This window comes from Phragmites australis, chromosome 6 (genome assembly GCF_958298935.1).
Source record: "Phragmites australis chromosome 6, lpPhrAust1.1, whole genome shotgun sequence".
Lineage (NCBI taxonomy): Eukaryota > Viridiplantae > Streptophyta > Magnoliopsida > Poales > Poaceae > Phragmites > Phragmites australis.
The window spans coordinates 14,458,826-14,477,944 of NC_084926.1; the positions used below are offsets into that span (position 1 = coordinate 14,458,826).

Sequence of the window (19,119 nt, forward strand, 5' to 3'; positions counted from 1 at the left end):
TCCAGGTTGTACGCAGGCAGCTATGGCAGGGACGGAGGTGACACGGCACGAATCTTCAATTGCGGCCCTCCAGTCCCAATGCGAGACTGGAAATTAAAAAAAACGGAAAACAGAAGGTATGTGTCCTCCAGTCCGAATCTTCAATATGCATTCGAAAAAGAAACAGGAATGTGTCATCCGGTCTCCCTGCAGCATGTAAACAGTTGGTACAAACAGGACGCTAGGCTTACTCCACAGCCAGGATTAGCCACGTAACTTTTGTACAGCAAAGCAAGATACATCTCTCTACTACTTATAGAGTTCATCACATCATGTTTCCGAATGGTATGATAATGCTATCAAGCTTGGAAGGCAGGGATCTGCCGGCCCTGGAGTGATCTGCAGTTTCCAGTGCACGCGATGCCTGAAGGGCCATCTCAGAATGGAGCCGCAGGCATGTCATGGCCATCTAGGAGTCAAACATGAGAAGAGCATGGTGAGTAACAGTTTTAAGAGTAATTGCATATCCACATATATCAGTAAGTGTTTTCTTAATACATTACTATTTACCGAAAACATTCACGGGACCGAAATATTAAATGGGATGGTTGGTTATATCTCTTACTAATTAGCGCTATACATGTTCTACTGACAACAAAAAACAGAAAACGTCAAAGTCAGATCATGTGGTCAGACGGTAAACCATATCCTCGAGTAAAAATACTAAATTCTGCAGGATAAATTCAAAGGCAATGATTGTCAAATTCAATCCAACATTTGCCCTGCACGGCTGTAGTCATTTGCTGGTTGAAGTGTCCTATAATGCCCTCTTTGGGAAGAAAAGGGACACTATTATCCCACAGTTGCTCTATATCTCAAGGACCAGAAAGCATATAAGTGATCTATAACACAGATACTTATTCCCAATAATGATCCCAGTACTTACTGATGTGCATTCTGTATCAGGATCAGCTTCAGCAACTTGAAGAGCCCATGTGCGGATCCACTCTAAGCCAGTAGAGATGTCCTGGTTGCCTTCTATAAGAGATGATGCCACGTACGACGGGTGCAAAGATATCAATATGCAAGAAGCTGCAAACAGCACAGACCTTCTGACATATGCTTCAGCATGTCGTGAAACATCTCTGTAGAATAAAATTCCACATCAAAATAAAGAAAATGGATAACAAACCAGGTCCTTAACATGGGAATATTTCTTCTTACAGTGAATACCTGGATCTTATCATATCAAGAAGAGCTGGAGCAAGAGCTGATGCTTCTGGATGCATGGCCATACACTTCATACAGACACCAAGCATGTATATCAATTTACCGAGGACAACAAAGTCCCGATTGAGCAAGTCGACACCATGTGATCTTTTGTCATATCCTTGCATCACAGGGAGCATAAAAGCAGCGGCGTACAATGGAAATCTATTTTTTGACCACTCCGCCTGCAAGTCTTTTGCTCTTCCCAGACCCCATTTACGAGATTTTCCTGATTTAACTTGACCTGATCTAGATGGAACCTTTCTTTCATACCGGTGTGACCAATTTAAAAGTGATCCCGATTCTGAGACCTCTCTCCACGGGCCTGCCCCAGGAGGTCCCCTATCACTTGGAACCAGCCAAGAGGGAGAAATGTCAGATATCAAATTACCACGCCGCTGTTCTGTCGTCACAGTTTTAGTTTCAGTAAGCTCCTGTGCTGCTTCAGTCATAACATCGATAATCAAAATACGCTGACTAACATCCACACTAGATGAATATAGCAATTTGGTCAGAACATCTAATGATTCAAATGGGCAGGCTACCAGCAAGGCAACCAATGCCTTCTGTCTCTTTTCTTCAGCAGAATCTTCATCTCCTTCCATTGCCACATCAGAACAGCGAACATGCACCAGTGCTCTAACAAGATCGCCTGAGTTGTGGCGTAGTTCATCAGGCGATGCTCTCACAAGCTTTTCGGCAGCACTTAGAGCATTTTCAACCTTGGGGGCATAAAAGAAAGAAAGATCAGGATTTTGCAACATTTTCTTTGAAAAGCACTGATAATAGTAAATGGAAACTTACACCATCTGGATCATCAGGTTTTCTTAGTGCAGCTGCAAGATCACTCAGGTGGCTGAATTTCTTTTGCAAATCTGTGTCATCATCTGATAGATCATACGGCTCCAGCGATGAATCACTGGATGCATCAATGTTCATGCTTTCCTCATCACACTCTTCCTCCTCAAACTGTACATTCATAGCAGGATCAGACAATTGATCATGATCTAGCGATTTGATCTCTACGATTTTTGCTCTGCCATCTGGAATATCATGTTTGACTGCTTTTGCCTTTTTCTCACCGGCATTTCTCTTGTTCTCACGTAAAGATGCTTTTGGTTTATTTTTAGATTCTACATCATGTGAAGCTTTGATCTCCTTTGGAGATAGAACCCCAAACTCCCAATCAACATTTTCACAGCAGTTGTCATCAAGGTAAAGAGGATTTTTTGGATCAACAACTTTAGAAAATGTCAATGCAACAGCACTGGCCATCTTCCGTATTAAATCAATTGGGCTCTCTAACCTGCCTATAGTAAAAATAATAATATTCAGCAAAGAGATGTTATGATTGTTCAAATCATATTCTGCTAAGCTAATGTACGCGGGGGGGGGGGGGGGGGGGACTCACAGGTTACTCCTTGAAGAATAGAATTCAATACACCTTTAGTTGTTTCCAAATCTTTTTTTGTCAGCTTTTCCAAACATAATCCAATTGCTGCAGTGATATCTACAAGTTCTTAAGTGGAACAATGCCAAACAATAACTTGCATTGAAAAATGAACAATGTAGTTTTCAGTGGCTCAAAGGATACAAGCTTGTTGCTCCACTGAATATGACTGAACAAACTCTTTCTTGGACCAAACACTAACTAAACTTTGAAATGTACCGAAAAAGTTTGGTGTCCTCTGCATCTGCGTTTCTGAGGCTGAATTTGGTGGGCATTCAAAGACAGCATAGTGAAGAATCCATCTCAGGCAGCATAATGGAAATGTTTTCCAAAGCAAAAATTTGTCAATAAACATTGCCCTAAATTAAGAATAGATAAAGTTACATGATGACGGAATACAAAAGAAAAAATAGAAGTACATTACAATTTAATAAATAGTAAATTTTTACTAAGGCCTGCAATTTATACATTGAATAGATGTGCACAGGTAGGATGTAATCAAAGTACTGTGGATCTGAACGATATTATTCACATAAAAGATACACAAATCAAAAAAGATAATTATGTATCAACGAAATAGGTGCTAATATGAGACACCCAAATATATAAATATTGACTTGAATATGATGGCATGCCAGGAACAAAATCCTCGATATTCATCACAAATTTCACCTCAGAGGGCACGTCCAAAGAATTTCATAAACACGCAGTGAGCAGAAAGATGAATGTTTAACTTGTAGTGATAATTTGCAGAGCAATGGCTGCAGAAAGAAATAAAAGTCCAATACATGACAGACTGCTCTCTTTAGTTGCCAAATTGCATATTTTGCATCTATTTTTTTTAATATTTTGAACAAATTTTGGCCAAAAAAGGCTTTTGAAGTATGTTCCCTTCACAAAGCAATATAGCATGTCACGTACACAGATGAACTAAAAAAGTAATAGCTAAGCTACCACAAGATGCACTTCCAGTGTTGCTTAAAATTCAAATGGACATAGGTACTATCTCACCTCATGACAGTTAAACGCATGAAACTACGATTAAAGAGGGTCCACAGAATCCAATACGCCTCTTCATCACTTATATGTTGCGATGCAAGTTGGCACAACAATTCTTCAGTCAACCTTTCAATAGAATGCTGATCTCTCATTGCTTCAACCATATTGAACCAAAATTGAGACTGGGAAACATGCTGGATCATGTAAGGACTTATGGTTTTATGATCTGATACCACACATCTATGTAGGTGACTTTGGATCCTAGGAATCAATTCAGCAACTAAAATGCCTGAAACGAACAAGACATTATCAGACATACAAACAAATGATCTGACGCCTTGCCATGTGATAATTGATAGCAAACAAATAGCACAAAGCTTGAAGTGTACAAGCTTTAGGCTAAAGAACCAAACATGCTCCAAGTCCATAGCACACATCAAATTGCATTTTAAGGGATTAATCCTCACCAGTAGAACCACGACGAGTAACACGAGATAGCACTTCACCCACAAAGAGGAACACAGAACTCAAGGCACAATGTTCATTAGCATCTTTGTCAGCAGCCAACTCAATAGCTGCTCCTTCAGCTCCAACAAGAAGTTGACTGACAACATCCTTGAAGAAGGAGCTTGGTTTTGTTAAGGATTCACAATTGCAAGAACGAGTGAAAAACATGTTAATTGAGTTTGAAAACAACAAATCTTAGAAATAAATGGCACAAAAAATATTAAACTCACTATTTAAACTATAATCTTTGACCCAGGTGCACAGTGCAGTGCAACATAACATAACACAAAGATGAAATGATGAAATTTATCAAAAAAAGAATCTCAGGTTAATTGTCTAGTAAAATATAAGATATTCCAGAGTAAAAAGAGGATACGGTGATGCAAGCGCAGGTGAAGCTCCCAATCTTGTTTTATCTGGAATAGATGCAAGTAGTTGTGCAACCCTTGAAATGAATGTTGTTTTATCTGGGTTGGGAATGTCATCACCATGCTTATTAGAATAAGTAAACTCTGCAACGATTTGGACAACCCCCTTGTTGTCAAGCAAGCATAGAATCAGTAGCCTGAAATGGGTAAAGCTCTTAATTAGCAAACCGAAATTCAAAAGATACTTATCAGGTGAGAGCAAAAGGAATATCCCACATGGAAGTAAATTTCCAGGTTAAGAAGCAACTATCACTAGTTAAAGATAAGATGAAAATATGCCCCAGTTGCTTCTGCTAATACTAGATAACTAGACTGAACAACAGTGCATACATAGCATCCACAGGCTAAACGTGACAAAAGCATGACACTAGTGAAGATCACGAAGATGAACCATGAAACAAGATTTTGGTGTAAGGTGTAATGCCTCACAAAGTTGAACAGGTTGTAGTCTGATATAGAACTGCAAGGGATTTGTCTACAAATAACACCTTTCAACGTTCAAGCAAAAAGTCTGATGGTCCTTAGAATCTCCATTTTTAGACAAAGCTGGAACAAGAGCTTGAATCACTTCAGTTGGAGGTCCTTTGACAAAAAATGGATCATAAATTTCATTCCTTGCAGAGGCATGAATCTTCCGTAACCACTTCAAGGCAACATCTGACAACCAAAGTGGCAGAATGGATTATAAAGAGTGCCAAAAATGCTTAAGAATAACAAAGTGAGAACACGCTTAGTAACTGATCAATATGTGCTGAACATTTTAGATGTTTGTGGGGCCATAAGAACCAAACTGCTGTAAAAGACAATGAGGGCAACAAACAACTAGTGTCCAGACAAAAGTTGGATTCTGCTCTCATTTAACACTGCAACCATATATGATTTGCTTTTCATATTAAACAGAAGTGATAGGAAGAGTACATGATTGAACAAGCAATTATGGACAGTAGGCAGCAAGAATTCTCCACAAGATTGTGAACAAAGGAAATTCTAGCACCACGGGCATAAACTCTCCAGAAGCATCCAATAAACACTTTTAGCAGCAGGTCTCTCTTGCTTTCCACCCATGGCACAGTGAACATAAAAAAACATGAACATTCAATATTTTCCACCCATCTGAATAGAAGTTTCTGAAGAACTCTAGAAGCTCCCTTTGCAGCTGGCAGTAGCAGATACTATTAATTTTGTGTGAATACTTAGGAGCAAATGGGGTAATTAACACATGCCAAATGAAACACTATTGCATTATACAGTGACAAGTTCAAGGAGTACACTTACTGCTAAGCAATATCTTAGACATAGTAGGAAACGCTGGGCCATGATAAAAGGCGTGCCTCCAAGACTCCCTTTCATCATCGCTGAGGCTTACAGCTTCAACAATCTGACAATACAGAAAACGATGAATTCTCCATGCTATACCATGGTGCTGAAACTCCAATTTTCTGAACCGCACAGAAAAAAGTATGTGTCTTTGAATATGTTCACTAATTTATCTCCCAAATTTACAACTCAGTCATTTTTCATGAATGTTTTATCAAAACACCAAGGTTTTGACGTTTCATAAATGTGTACTGCTACTCCTCACATAAGGCAATATCCAGCAGATACTATAAAAATGCATCCCCTATAACACTATTACAGCATCCTCTAACACTATTACAATATCCCCTATTTTTTTCATCTCCAGCAGCTACCATATTTCCTACCTTCCATTACTCTCCTCCTCTCCTCAGACCCGCACGCATACTCTGTGAACAGTGATACGGACTCCTTTTTGCATCAGCAAATTTGCCGATCCCGGCTGCCACCTGCTTCCTGTAGCACCGGAAAAAGCAACTTTGCCTCCTCCGTTGGAGACAGATGCGGGATGGCAAGAGAAGCAAAATCGTCGGCACAGTGATACGGCCAGCCGATGCCGCTCCTGCTGGAGTTGGCCTAAGTGGTTTCAGTAAGGTCTTGTGTGATAATCCATTGTGTGATCATTCATGTACTGAGTTTACAAATGCTTATCAAGGATCTTGTGGCACAATTAATTTAGTTCAATGCTGGGCTAGGGGGCAATCCTTTCCAGAACATAATTTCTCCGATCTCAGTTGCATATTTGACTTCTTACGATTTTAGTTGCTACTAGAGGTTAGAGAACTCAACCAAGAATTCTCTTTCTTCTTTTTCATCGTTACTTACTCTCTACCTGCTGGTTTGTCAAAGGCTTCTAGGGGCATGACCTATGATAAAGGACACAGGTTCTCCCTTACGGCACGAGCTGACGACAGCCATGCACCACCTGTGTCCGCGTTCCCGAGGGCACCCCTCTCTTTCAAGAGGATTCGCGGCATGTCAAGCCCTGGTAAGGTTCTTCGCTTTGCATCGAATTAAACCACATGCTCCACCGCTTGTGCGGGCCCCCGTCAATTCCTTTGAGTTTCATTCTTGCGAACGTACTCCCCAGGCGCCGAAAACAACGTTCGACTTGCATGTGTTAAGCATATAGCTAGCGTTCCTTCTGAGCCAGGATCAAACTCAGATTTTGACTATGATTGGGCCGAACAGTGGTAGAACCTGGTGAACCGGGCCTACTACTAAACATTGATTCTCTCTCCTAACCACTCTGAAATATGTTAAATACACGGAATCGATCAAAAACATAGAATTCTACTACTTCTGGATTCCATTTTAGCACGCTATTCTATGCAATTGCAAGCCAAAACAGACTTCCACAGCCTCCTCCGACCAATCAAACTTCGTAGCACAGAATATTTTCCACAGAAATAAAGCAAAATTTGTAGTAAGCTTGGAAGTTCGCCCAAATCAATGAAATAAAAGGCTTCAAATTTAGCATGAAGTCTCACCTGGCTCCTGAAGGGATCCTCCACGGTACCTGCAGGAGAGCGCGTCAGGACCTCCAAGTGGTACGATTGAGAGGTGGAGGATGGGGGCGGATGGGGTTAGGGCTCGGGGCCTCACCGGCGACAGCGGCGGAGTCGACGGGGAAGAGGAGGGCAGCTACAGCGTGGATCGCGCGGACCACCTCGCCGGCGCTATCCGCGGCGGCAACTGCGTCGGCGGCCTCCGCTACTTTGGCCAGGGCCAGGGCTTCAAGGCGCGTCTCTGTGTCGCCGCCGCCCCGAGGGAGCGCGGTGCTCGCCATGGGAAGGCAGTTCGAAACTTCGAACAGACGAGTCTACAAGAGAGTACGAGAAGTTGCAGGGTTTTTTTGTGTAACTACATAAATAGTTTTGGATTAAATTCATAGTAGGACATATTTCCTCCTTTTCACCCTTTTTTCCTTGTTATTTTAAATATTGACACGCTCTTCAATTCATATTAGCTAAGTATAAACTTAAGTTATGAAGATACGAATTGATATTAAAATGTTACCGAATGAATACGTATAGAGCAATGATGTATTTTAGATGGAATTTTAAAAAAAAGATTATTTGCTAAAAATTTTATTTATTTTTATCAGTAAAACGGATTCTATATCTATAGCTGATAATATGGTGAAAAGGTTGGAGATGAAATTGGATGAAAAGTAGGTTAAATATTTAAATTTTAGTAGTTTTTGTTAGATGAAAAAAGAGTAAAGGAGTGACGCGGAATCCAACTCATATTTTATATATTAGATATTTTGTAATTACTCTTCATAAACATAAAATGTAATGTAATTATTTGAAAGCATTTTCATGTCAAATGTACCAATATTATTTTATGTGGCCGACCTTGTATTTTTTACATGTTGTCAAAGTTTGTAAAGCTTGATCGCACATGCTCTTCGATGTCGAACCGGGAGGTTCAAAATTCACGGGGCGAGCACGAAATGCGTAGCTTCTTATCCATTTCTCTAAGCTAGTTTCCCAAAGAAATAAAAGAAAGAAAAACACGTCATGAACTCATGAGGGTCACATCCATGACTATCACTTCTTCAGCCTAGTAAAGAATGGTAATGTTATTTTCTGCACATTACATTCTCTGTTCGAAATTCAACATATACTGCTCGAGTACAAATCTGAGCAGGTAAGAGCAAATGAGAAGGATGACCTTTGTACCATGTATGGTAAGAAAAAAAGAAGAAATTGTTAATGCGTGCTATTGTACAATTATGCTATGAGGGGGTTGGCTATTGAGAAGCAGTGTCACAAGATGCTGCCTAGCAACCATAGGTGCAAGAAGAGCCAGTACACCATGAGCCCTAGCCTTGCTCGCGGCCGGTTCATCAGAATTTGGCTCCCTGAGACCCTACAGAAAGACACAAGGTAAGTAAGATGCGGTACTCTCCTCATACATATTCATCATAGACCAACAATCAATTAACCAAGAGAGTGCGTATTGCGCAAGGTTTTCTATTTCATCTCAATGAAACATATGACTTGGCATCCTTTCGGAATGCAACTCTTCTTTCCAGTGAGCTCAGTCATAAACGCAAAAATAGAACATATCTAGCGTAAACTAATAGCTAGGTGCAATTATGCAAGCTGTTTCGGTCCAGGCATTGAGTGAAGACCACAAAAACTTGTGAAGGTTGTCTGAATTTAGCCCACCTCTAAATAAAACTCCAAGTTCATGAAAAATTTGTGTTAGGAGAACAAACAAAAGAAAAAACAGAGAACCAGAGGATTTGAATGCATCAAACTACTGGTTTGAGCTAGATAAGCCCTCCTATCGGTAATGGAAAGACAAGGCAGTATTAAGACCTGACGTTTGGTAACTGCCTCAATGTAACAAAAAAATTACCACACAATTGCAAGGATTCCCATATGATATACCGGGGAAGAAATTCCGTGATATCAACTGTGAGACATGGAGAGCTAAGCAGCAGCTTACCAGATGGCGTCAACCCTATCAGCAATGTGCTTTCCCTGTGCTGGAATCATGCCAGATGTATGCAGCGATTTTATACGCCCTTCAAAGACAAGAAATACAGTACTGTTATTGACACTGAAAATATAGTGGAAGAAAACCCCAAAAAATAGTCTACATTACCTTTGTCATCTGAATCCTGTGCAGAAATTAGACGTTCGGACTCTGTGCCAATATTGACAACAAGATGATCTGTTGACCCCTTTCGCATTGTTCTAGCATGTGCAGCAGTAGAAACAGATGAAATTGATGTCTTGCCCATCGATCCCTGAAAAGTAGTTCAAAAGACTATATTGTTACAACCAAGCATATATACATGCGCCAAGAAATGTGGTAGTATTCACTATAGCTCCTGTGCATGAGTTGACAAACTACTAACATGAGAAACCCTATAATAACAAAGGCAAGGTTAATAATATTTATGGCCAGTCAAATCACAATGAAGGAACAATTTATTGCTGATAAACATTATGAATGCCAGTAAATATGTTAGAACATGGAGAGAAGGAGAAGTAATGATAAAACCACTAGACACAAACGAGGCATACCAAATCTTCAATCTCAGACAGATCTGAAACAATTGCTGAGGAAGATGCTTCAAATGCTCTCTCTTTACTAGCCTCTGGCTGCACAAGACGAGCATGATACAAGTCCTCAAGCATCTTAACTTTTGTTGATAACTCATCAACTGCCTTTTCCCTGGACTGCAACTTTGCTCCAAGCTCCTGTATTATGGACTTAGCATTCCCAGCTTCGGTACTTGAGGCAATGATTAGTTTTTCCAGCTTTGATAAGAGTGCTTGTGTGGTAGTAAGTTTGTTATCTTCTAGGACATCTTTTCCTCCAAGATACCCTAAGCGCTGAATCATCCGCTCCATACTAACTGTTACCTCAAGTAGTTCATTGCTTTTCGACCCCAACTCCCTATTATTTAAATCATTATTTCTCGAGGCCTCCCTTAGCTGTTCTATTTCACGAGCATAGGATTCAACATTTAACTGTAAATCTTCATTTTCATATCTTATGGCCTCAACCTCGCTTTGAAGTGCACCGAATTCATCAATGACAACAAATAGTTTGTCAATCGGACTAGAAAATGTTGCCACTTCTCTCTGCAAATGTGCCTCGCGTGATGGCATATTAAACTTATTTATCTTCTCGACAAGGGCATCCAATTGATCTTTTGAAATTGTGTCGGTTATACCTGAATTTTTAAGGAAAGAGTTTAGCAAAAAGAAACAAGTAAATTAAGTTTGAAATTAACTGAACATAATGAATATACAAATGTACAATTAATAGTAGTTTAGTGTAATTTACCTCTGTCTGCTGTTATTTGAGCGTGCTCAAGTGACAGCAACTCTAACTCCTTTGCCTTCAAGGTACCCTCCCTTTCCTGGTATTCCTGAATTTTTAGTTCCATTCCATTGCACTCATCCTGTAATGTTTTGATATCTTTCTCCAGCACACATACCCTTTCAACATAAAACTGATGGTCATGTAAAGCAGTTTCAGCAGCTGATTCAGCTTGTCTCAGCCTCATATTCAACTCATCCAACGAAGTTATCACGGATCCCTTAATAGTAGATAATTTTTCGGACTCGGACTTCAGTCTGTTTATGGTAGAGAGTAAAGTATCCACCACCTTAGTGTAATCACCAGCATCTTCATCTTTCAGAAAAGACACTGTTCCTTCTACTTCAGATCCTATGCTGGAACTGCCTGTAGCCGCCTCTATTGCATATCCTAGATCAAGCACATCATCAAAAATAATTTTAGTCTGTTGGATGCAATAAATACATTTTGATGATATTGATGTCAGCTCCTTTTGCAGAGAAAGCAATTCAGTTTCTTGATCTCTGTTACAAGCATCCTTGTTTTCCAATTCAATCTTCAAGGTGTCATGTTCTTGTAGAGTATGAGCAAAGTTGTTGCTTGTCAGTTGCAGAGAACAAAGCACCAACATAATATTATCATTCATGTAGCCTGACAAATCTTTAAAAAAAACAGAGAAGTATTCGGCTTGGTTGCTCAACTGTTCAACAATAGTAGTGAAGGATGAAATGTCATCAATATTCCCTTTTCTAGTTTTGCTGCTGATCAATCTTTCTGTAACAAAGCTATCAAAGTCCGGAAGAGAGAGAAGTGTTGTGAATTCTGAATCCTGCTTACACTGTATGATCGTGATGAGGTCAAGTTAGCACAATCACTATACCTGACAAGGAATTACAAAGCCAAGCAACAAAAAAAATGGAAAAAAAAGGTATATTCTAAGACGGGGAGGGAATTCAAAATTGTATAAGATCCACATCTTTAATTGTGTGCACATCATGCAGGAGAAATAATATACTAAGTGAAACTAGATGGCCATGCCCAACTTACAACAGGGGATTCTATTCTTCACCCTTAGGGAGCCTCCAGAAGAGACCTTAAAAACGAACCGTATCACTGTGCCGTCAGATTTGCCGATCAGACCGGCCAGCAAACACCTCCAGCAGGATCCTTTTCCAGCGCTACAGGGATGCGGTGGCAGCTGGCACAGTGGTGGCGATCAGCAAATATGAGGTCCTCTCTCCTCCCTCAACACTGTTCCCAGAGTATGAATGTAGGTCCGAAGGGATGAGAAGAGTAATGGAAGGTAAGAAATAGGGTAGCTGCTGGAGATAGAAAAAATAGATGATGTTGTAATAGTGTTATAGGGGATGAATTTTTAGAGTACCTGCTGGAGATAGCCTTAGTTATCTTACTACAAAGATCAGACACAACATGTTGACAGCTCTAGATTAGATTAGTCGTTCAACTATCTTGTTTACTGGTGGGTAGCAATTGCACACACTAATGACAATATTACAAAACTGACAGGTCCAATAACACAAGAACTAGAGGAGCAACAATGATGTAGCTCTAGAAAGCCAACAAGTCTAATAAACTAATAAATTCTCTCACTTCAACGCGCAGAACAGAGAAAGAGCCTAAAAATATATGATCATAAAGGAGAAAAAAATACCTCCATAACTGGATCAGTCTGAAACCCCTTTGCAACAAGCTGTTCGTGCATACTCTTCGCTATAAGGCCCATATCTCTCAAGTTGCTCATCGTCTTTCCAAATTCTTCAGCCATCAGAGATAAGAGACTATCATCCATTACAAGCATGCTAAGCTTCTCCAGGTAACCATGATGTTCGGATGAATGAATTTGTAAGTTTCCATGAGTTTTATCCAACTCTTCCAAACATTTGGTTAGCTTAGCATTAAGAGCACCGAGTTCTGTTTCATGTTTCACTTCAGCTTCATTCTTTTCAGCCTCAAGAATAGAAAGATTTGATCTAGCCTGTGATAGTGCATCTTGTAGTGAGTTAATGGTGGTGTTGGCATCTTCAAGTTTGTTGGCATTTATAGCAAGTTCCTCATTTGTCTTCTCCAACTCCTCCTCTACAGCAGCAGTATGCAACTGTATTTGACGTTTTTCTTCCGAACTGGAAGAAATATAATCTTTCAGTTTACTCAATTCATCTTCTAACATGTTTATGGTGGAAAGGGCGTTGGAAAGCCTGCTAGCTTGTAAGGTAATTTGCTCATTTGCATTATGTAGCTCATTATCCAATGAACTCTTAGCAACTTGAGATTCCTTGATGTATTGGGCAATCAGGCCAATTTTTTCCATAGGGTCCTCAAAGGGCTGATCAACAGGAAGACCAACACTTGATATTGAATCAGCCAGAGTGCCCCAGGAAACCTTGGCATCTTCCAACATGCTTTCTAATTTCCCCTTTTCATCGTTAAGGGTAATAAAATCCAATTGAAGCTTTTCAAAGTGTGCAGCCTGCGAAGATACATGCTCAACTTGCTCTCTGAGATCCATAATGGAAGATTCTCTTGACTCTATCTCATGTCTTAGATTCTCAATTTCCACATTCTTTACATCCAGCTCTTGTTTTATTTTATCTGCTTCCGAGTTTTTCTCAACCCAAGCTTGCTTCAGATTTTCCGTTTCTGAGCTATTCTCATCCAGAGCATGTTTAAGCTTTTCAATCTCAGAGTTCTTCCCACCCAAGACTTGCTTCAGATTTTCCGTTACGGAGTTATTTTTATCCAGAGCATGTTTTAGCTTCTCTATCTCAGAGTTCTTCTCGTCCAAAATTTCTTTCATATTCTCCATTTCAGATTTATTTTCATTCAGAGCATATTTTACCTTCTCTATCTCAGAGTTCTTCCCATCCAAAACTTGTTTCAAATTCTCTATTTCAGAGCTCTTCTCATCGAGGACTTGCTTGAGTCCTTCACGCTCATGTACTAGACCCTTGCCCTTCTTTACAGCCATTGACAGCTTCTCCCTAAGCAAAGATGATTTCTCCTCCACCCGTCCGAGCTCCTTCTGTAGTTTGTCCTTTTCATTTTTCAGAACATAAATCTCCTCTGTCATTCGTTGCAGTTCACCAGCCCTCTCAGATCTATCAGTCATGTCTTCCTCAATAATTATCTTACATAGTGTTGATTCCAGATCTAAGATATATAGTAGTGTTTGTAACTTCTCAAAACTTTCACCCTCAATAGGAGAGAATTTTGTTCTTTGTTGGATTTTGCTGAGGCTCTGCTGTACTAATTTGACAGTATCCACAGGCTCATTGCCCTCCAATGTGACATCAGAATACTCTGCAAATGCCTTTAGCAGCTCATTATTCTGTGCAGAGATAACAGACAATTTATTAGCAGCAGCATTGTATAGGGACATCAGTTCAGAATGTTCATTTACAAGCATGTCCTTTTCCTGTTTCTCTTCCAGTAGAACAATGGTCAAACGGTCAATTTCCTCGTGCATTGAAACCAACTTTGACTCATGCGCAGCCAGTCTGGCCAACATATCAGAAGACTCATTATGTAACCGGAAGGCATAATCTTTGGCCTGTTTGAACGAACTGACAAGCCAACTTATTTGGGAATCAAGTTCATCAGCTAAGACCGAGTGCGGAATGTCCACTGAGCTTAAGATATCTTTTACTTTGTGGTGCTCTGAGAAGATCATATCAGCAATTTTCTTTTGCTCAACCAACCATCCCAACCTGTCTGTCATCTCCAAGGAAAGCAGATCCTCAGGAAATGTTGCCCCCAACATGACCTCCTCAATGCGTTGAAGAACCCCATCCTTTAGTGAAAGGGAGGCCTGAAGAGAAGTAAGGGCAGCATTTGCTTCATTCAGTTGTTCACTGCTAGCATTAGCAGCTTCCCACAAACTATATGTTTCTCGAAGTTCATCCAAGCACTTCTCATGCTCATTCGACTTCTCATCTAGCAATATCTTTAGCTCCTCAACCTTGCTCTCTGCTGCTTGCAGGCCATCCGACTTCTTTTGCAACTCTGCCATGCAACTATCAAGCTCACCCGTCTTTTCAGCCAAGGCCTGCTTCAAGGAATCACGGTGCTGCACCAGTGACTTGCCCTTCGTAACAGCCATGCTAAGCTTCTCCTTGGTCGTCGATAATTTATGCTCCATCTGTTCAAAATCTGCCTTTGCTTTGCTTGCCTCAGCATTTGCTGCATCCCGAGCAGCTTTCACTTCCTCAAGTTCATCAGCAAGAGCCTTGTTCTCTTCGGCGATGGTGTTGACCTTCTGCAAGAAATACGCCTCATTTCTCTTGCTACTGATCAATTCCTCTGAGACAACACTTAAGATGGTAGCATGATCATCTTGCCCTGTGGCCACAAAGCCAGGCTTCACCTCGGCCAAAACTTGCTCAAGCTGTTCAACACCCATCAAAACCTGCCTGTACCTCTCAACTAGCAACAAAGTCTTCCTTTCCACAAGAGAAACCCCGTCCTGATCTGCACCCTCAAATCTGCCATCGTCTTGCCCAACCACAGCATCAATCGATGCAAACATCCGCCCAAACGCTTGATCAGACCCTTCCCTCCACGAACTCAGGTAGACATCCACAATCCCCGTTGACACCTCTGCCTCCACAGCCCTCGCATGTAGACTCTCGATCTCCAGCTCCCTGGCGCGTGACACTGAATCCAATTGAAGCACAATCCTCGAGCAGTCATCCAGCATCGAAGGCAATGGTGTATCATCAGGATCCTCTCCCTGCAACGATACTGAAGCTTCCTGCCCCACCATCTCCCGCAGCATCCTCCGGAGTGCCACTGCCTCCCGCGCAAACACTTCTCTCTCTTCCTGAACCAAAACCATTCCGCGTCATATCAGACGCTAGAGCACGCACCGTGCAACTCATGTGCTGAATCACAGGAAACTAATCAAAGAGCGGAGGGAAGACTGACTAGGAAGCAGCACCTGGTACTTGCGGCACTCGGAGGCGACGCTGGACACCTCGGGGAAGTCAACGACGGCCATGGACTCGTCGAGGGAGCGCGCCGAGCGGGAGCCTGCGGCGGCGAGGTCGTCGGGGGCGTCCTCGAAGGTCTCGCCGCTGGTGGCATCGTCGGCGGGCATGTTGACGAGGACGCCGCCATCGGGGTCTGCCCCGGGGCTCCGCGCTTCCTGCAGGGCGAGAGAATCTTCTGTAAGAAGCCGTTCGTCCCAGAACCCAGGTATCGGAACAGAGGCGACTTTGCGCTATACCTGGGCGGGGAGCTCGACGAGGACGCCGTCGCTGCTGCCGCTCTCGTCGGAGTGGGCCCGGGCGCGCGGCGGCGACGACCGGCGGCGGGCAGAGGGGGAGGAGGACGAGGACGCCGAGGACTTGGGGGAGGAGTCGGAGTCGGATTGGTCGGCCATGGCGGCGGCGGCAGCGCTAGATCTGGGCCGGGTGGTGGATCCGATCAAACCATCGGCGACGCGAGGGAGAGAAGGAATTGGGTGGAATGTCGGGTTCGGTGGAGACGATGACGGGCGGGCCCAGTTCCCGGTGCGTGGAGCCAGGTTGCAGCTGCAGCAGAGGCAGCGGGGAGCTTACACGTGGGTCCCAGTTGACAGTGACAGAATTTGCCTGATGTAGAGTGCAGAACCAAATTTATTTCACCGACATGCAGCGAAGCAAAAACAAGATCATCTGAAATAGTTGTTACTGATGGAGCTCCTTCAACACATGAAAATGACGGTAGAATGAAGCATGAATTAGAATTACATGATTCAGATGAAGGTTTAGGAAAGAAAAATGAAATAGATTTCATTCCTTTAGAATCTAGTACAGCTCTGGAGAAATATCATAATAATAGCAATATGAATTTCAGCAGAAACTTGTGCCAAAAAATATGAAGCTCCTGGAGGTTTTCGATGCTTGGAGAAGTGGAGGAAGGGTATTATGAGCGGTCGTGCAGTTTTTGATGGCCCTGGACTGATTAAACCTGAAAAAAAAACCCAAAAAAACTGATAGCAATTTGGTTAGTGATTATGGTTGCATTGGACTAAACCCTGATGACAAGTGTTTTTTGTCCAAGGGCACTCATGCTTGTGTCCAACCAATATTCATAGTGCCCGTCAAAGAACGCTCAAGTTCTGATAGAGTATCAGAATGCGGACATTGCGGGACAGAGATCGATCATAGTATTAATGGAAAAGGTGCAGGTGTGCTCAGTGACGGATCTAGACAAGTAAAATAGGTAGGACGAATTTCAAAAAGAGATTAAAAAATATCTTAATTAAGACAATAATTAGGCGAGACAAAAAGATCCTTAACATAAATCCATAAAACCATATTAACCTGCAAAATGGAAAAGAACCGAAGGTAAATATATATGCAATTATGTAAATATGCCAAATATAAACAAAGACAATAGAAGTAATTAAGTATAGAAACTTACAGAAACACAACCACTAATTATGTCTAGAACTAGAAGGTTTAGGCAAATTCATCTTTCTTATTTTCATGTCTTGAAACCGGTTCTTAATAGCATTAGAATCTAGTCTTCTGAATAAATCCCGCTCAATATAACACAACATCAAGTCATTGAGCCAATCATCACATATCCTGTTGCGCAAATCAGTCTTGATGATGTTCATGACCGAGAAGACTCTTTCAACAGATGCTGTTGTAACTTGTAGTACCAATACTAAGTCAATAAGGTGGTACACTAATGGAAACACAATATGTCTTTGGGTTTCTACCATTTTCATTGCTAGACTTGCAAGATCATAACAACCAATAAAATCTTCAACTCTTCGAACATGAAGAATGAATGTTTCAAGTTGATCCTTTATAACGGTGCGATCGCTGATGGAGAAATCTATGTCATATATCTCCGTAAGTCTAGCAATCTTGTGCACATCAAACTTAGAGAAACTATCTCTTGGATCAAGACAAGAAAAACATATAAGGAACTCTGAAGATAGCTCATTGAAACAATGAGTCATCTCTGTGTTTATAACATCAAGAGCTGCATAAAAGGTGTCAACACGGTAATAATAGTCTTGAGTGACACTGATCTTACTTCGCCTTGATTGACCCCATCTTGGTACTATTTAATCCATATTTAGAATTGGTATCTCATTGTGTTTACAAAATGTTTTGACTTCCTCAAACAATGGCTCCCAACCATGATTCCTCAAGTTAAGCAAATGTGCTTTCACATCAATCAGTAATGACATGGCCTCAACAATATTTTGGTCCTTCCTTTGCAAGAGTAGAGATAACTCACTTGTAATATAAAAAATTTTCAACATCATCTTCATAACGAACACAAAGTTAAAGCTCTCCATTATTCTCATCAAACCACCCGTTGATGTTGGATTTCGGGCATCTTCCTGCACAAGCCCTAACACCTCTATCACTGCAACCCACATGGATTCAATACGAATTAAAGTTTTGTAATGAGAACCCCATCTAGTATCCCCGGGTCTGGCCAAGTTAGTTTCTTGATGTTTCCCTCTCCAGAAAAAATATCACCGCTATCTAACTTGGTCAATAAGTTCTCACGGTGCTTGCTAGACAATAAATCCTTCCTCTTGCAAGATGCACTAGTTGTGGTCACAATCATATTAACATATTCAAAGAACTCATGAATAGACATGCAACTACCTACGACAGAAACGACTATCAATTGCAATTGATGTGCAAAACAATGGACACAGAAAGCATATGGGTTCTCATCTCTAATGAGTTTCTGAAGATCATTGAATTCACCTCTCATATTCGAAGCTCCATCATACCCCTGCCCTCGAACTCGTGCAATATCCAAACCGTGTGTAGAAAGCAACTAAAATAAAGCTCCTTTCAATGCATCTGATGTTGTTTTTGTAACATGCTTAAAACCCAAAAATCTTTCCATAACCTTTCCTTCCTTATTCACGAACTTGTGCAACACTACAAACAATTATTATAACATCAGTATATCACACACCTCACAATATCATAATTTAACAAATAAATAAGATCACTAACCTCACAATCATGTCTGCCCCTTGATTCATATATCACGAGATTCATCGATCAGAATAGAGAAATAACCATCACCAATCTCTTTATTTATCTCTTTGGTTATCTCCTGTGCACAACTCTTTGTAAAGTCCTTTTGAACTGATGGTGCAAGCATACGAACATTTTTAGGACACAACTCCTCAAATACAATCCTCACTTCCTCGTTTCTTTTTTTGTACCAATCAATTATCTCTAGAAAATTGCCCTTGTTCGATGAAGAAGAAGATTCATCGTGTCCACAGAATGCATGACCTTACATTAGGAG

The 19,119-nt window shown here is 41.2% G+C and overlaps 2 protein-coding genes across 2 annotated transcripts; both read right to left on the reverse strand.

The window, feature by feature from the left end:
* Positions 1 to 121: 121 nt before the first annotated feature.
* Positions 122 to 7,823, reverse strand: LOC133921832 (uncharacterized). The gene is made up of 13 exons (XM_062366874.1): positions 7,594 to 7,823; positions 7,479 to 7,507; positions 5,908 to 6,010; positions 5,121 to 5,289; positions 4,581 to 4,769; positions 4,165 to 4,325; positions 3,710 to 3,986; positions 2,843 to 3,057; positions 2,660 to 2,758; positions 2,053 to 2,558; positions 1,213 to 1,970; positions 926 to 1,124; positions 122 to 448 (listed from the first exon to the last, which is right to left on the reverse strand). Exons 1-13 carry the CDS (start codon positions 7,775 to 7,777, stop codon positions 305 to 307), a joined length of 3,033 nt encoding a protein of 1,010 aa, XP_062222858.1. The 5' UTR covers positions 7,778 to 7,823; the 3' UTR covers positions 122 to 304.
* Positions 7,824 to 8,528: 705 nt separating this feature from the next.
* LOC133921834 (trans-Golgi network-localized SYP41-interacting protein 1) lies at positions 8,529 to 16,343 on the reverse strand. Its single transcript, XM_062366880.1, has 8 exons — positions 16,061 to 16,343; positions 15,773 to 15,979; positions 12,491 to 15,655; positions 10,804 to 11,656; positions 10,035 to 10,690; positions 9,610 to 9,754; positions 9,451 to 9,529; positions 8,529 to 8,865 (listed from the first exon to the last, which is right to left on the reverse strand). Exons 1-8 carry the CDS (start codon positions 16,214 to 16,216, stop codon positions 8,763 to 8,765), a joined length of 5,364 nt encoding a protein of 1,787 aa, XP_062222864.1. The 5' UTR covers positions 16,217 to 16,343; the 3' UTR covers positions 8,529 to 8,762.
* Between the last annotated feature and the right edge of the window lie 2,776 nt (positions 16,344 to 19,119).

What these genes read in the sequence shown, in the direction of transcription:
- LOC133921832 (XM_062366874.1), bottom strand. Translation starts at nt 7,777, where the DNA reads ATGGCGAGCACCGCGCTCCCTCGGGGCGGCGGCGACACAGAGACGCGC. An exon ending in TATTCTTCAAGGAGTAACCT is followed by an intron (nt 2,559 to 2,659) that starts GTGAGTCCCCCC and finishes TTTTTACTATAG; the next exon opens with GCAGGTTAGAGAGCCCAATT. An exon ending in CTTGATATGATAAGATCCAG is followed by an intron (nt 1,125 to 1,212) that starts GTATTCACTGTA and finishes TTTATTCTACAG; the next exon opens with AGATGTTTCACGACATGCTG.
- LOC133921834 (XM_062366880.1), bottom strand. Translation starts at nt 16,216, where the DNA reads ATGGCCGACCAATCCGACTCCGACTCCTCCCCCAAGTCCTCGGCGTCC. An exon ending in TCGTCGAGCTCCCCGCCCAG is followed by an intron (nt 15,980 to 16,060) that starts GTATAGCGCAAA and finishes CTCGCCCTGCAG; the next exon opens with GAAGCGCGGAGCCCCGGGGC. An exon ending in ACAGGATTCAGATGACAAAG is followed by an intron (nt 9,530 to 9,609) that starts GTAATGTAGACT and finishes TTGTCTTTGAAG; the next exon opens with GGCGTATAAAATCGCTGCAT.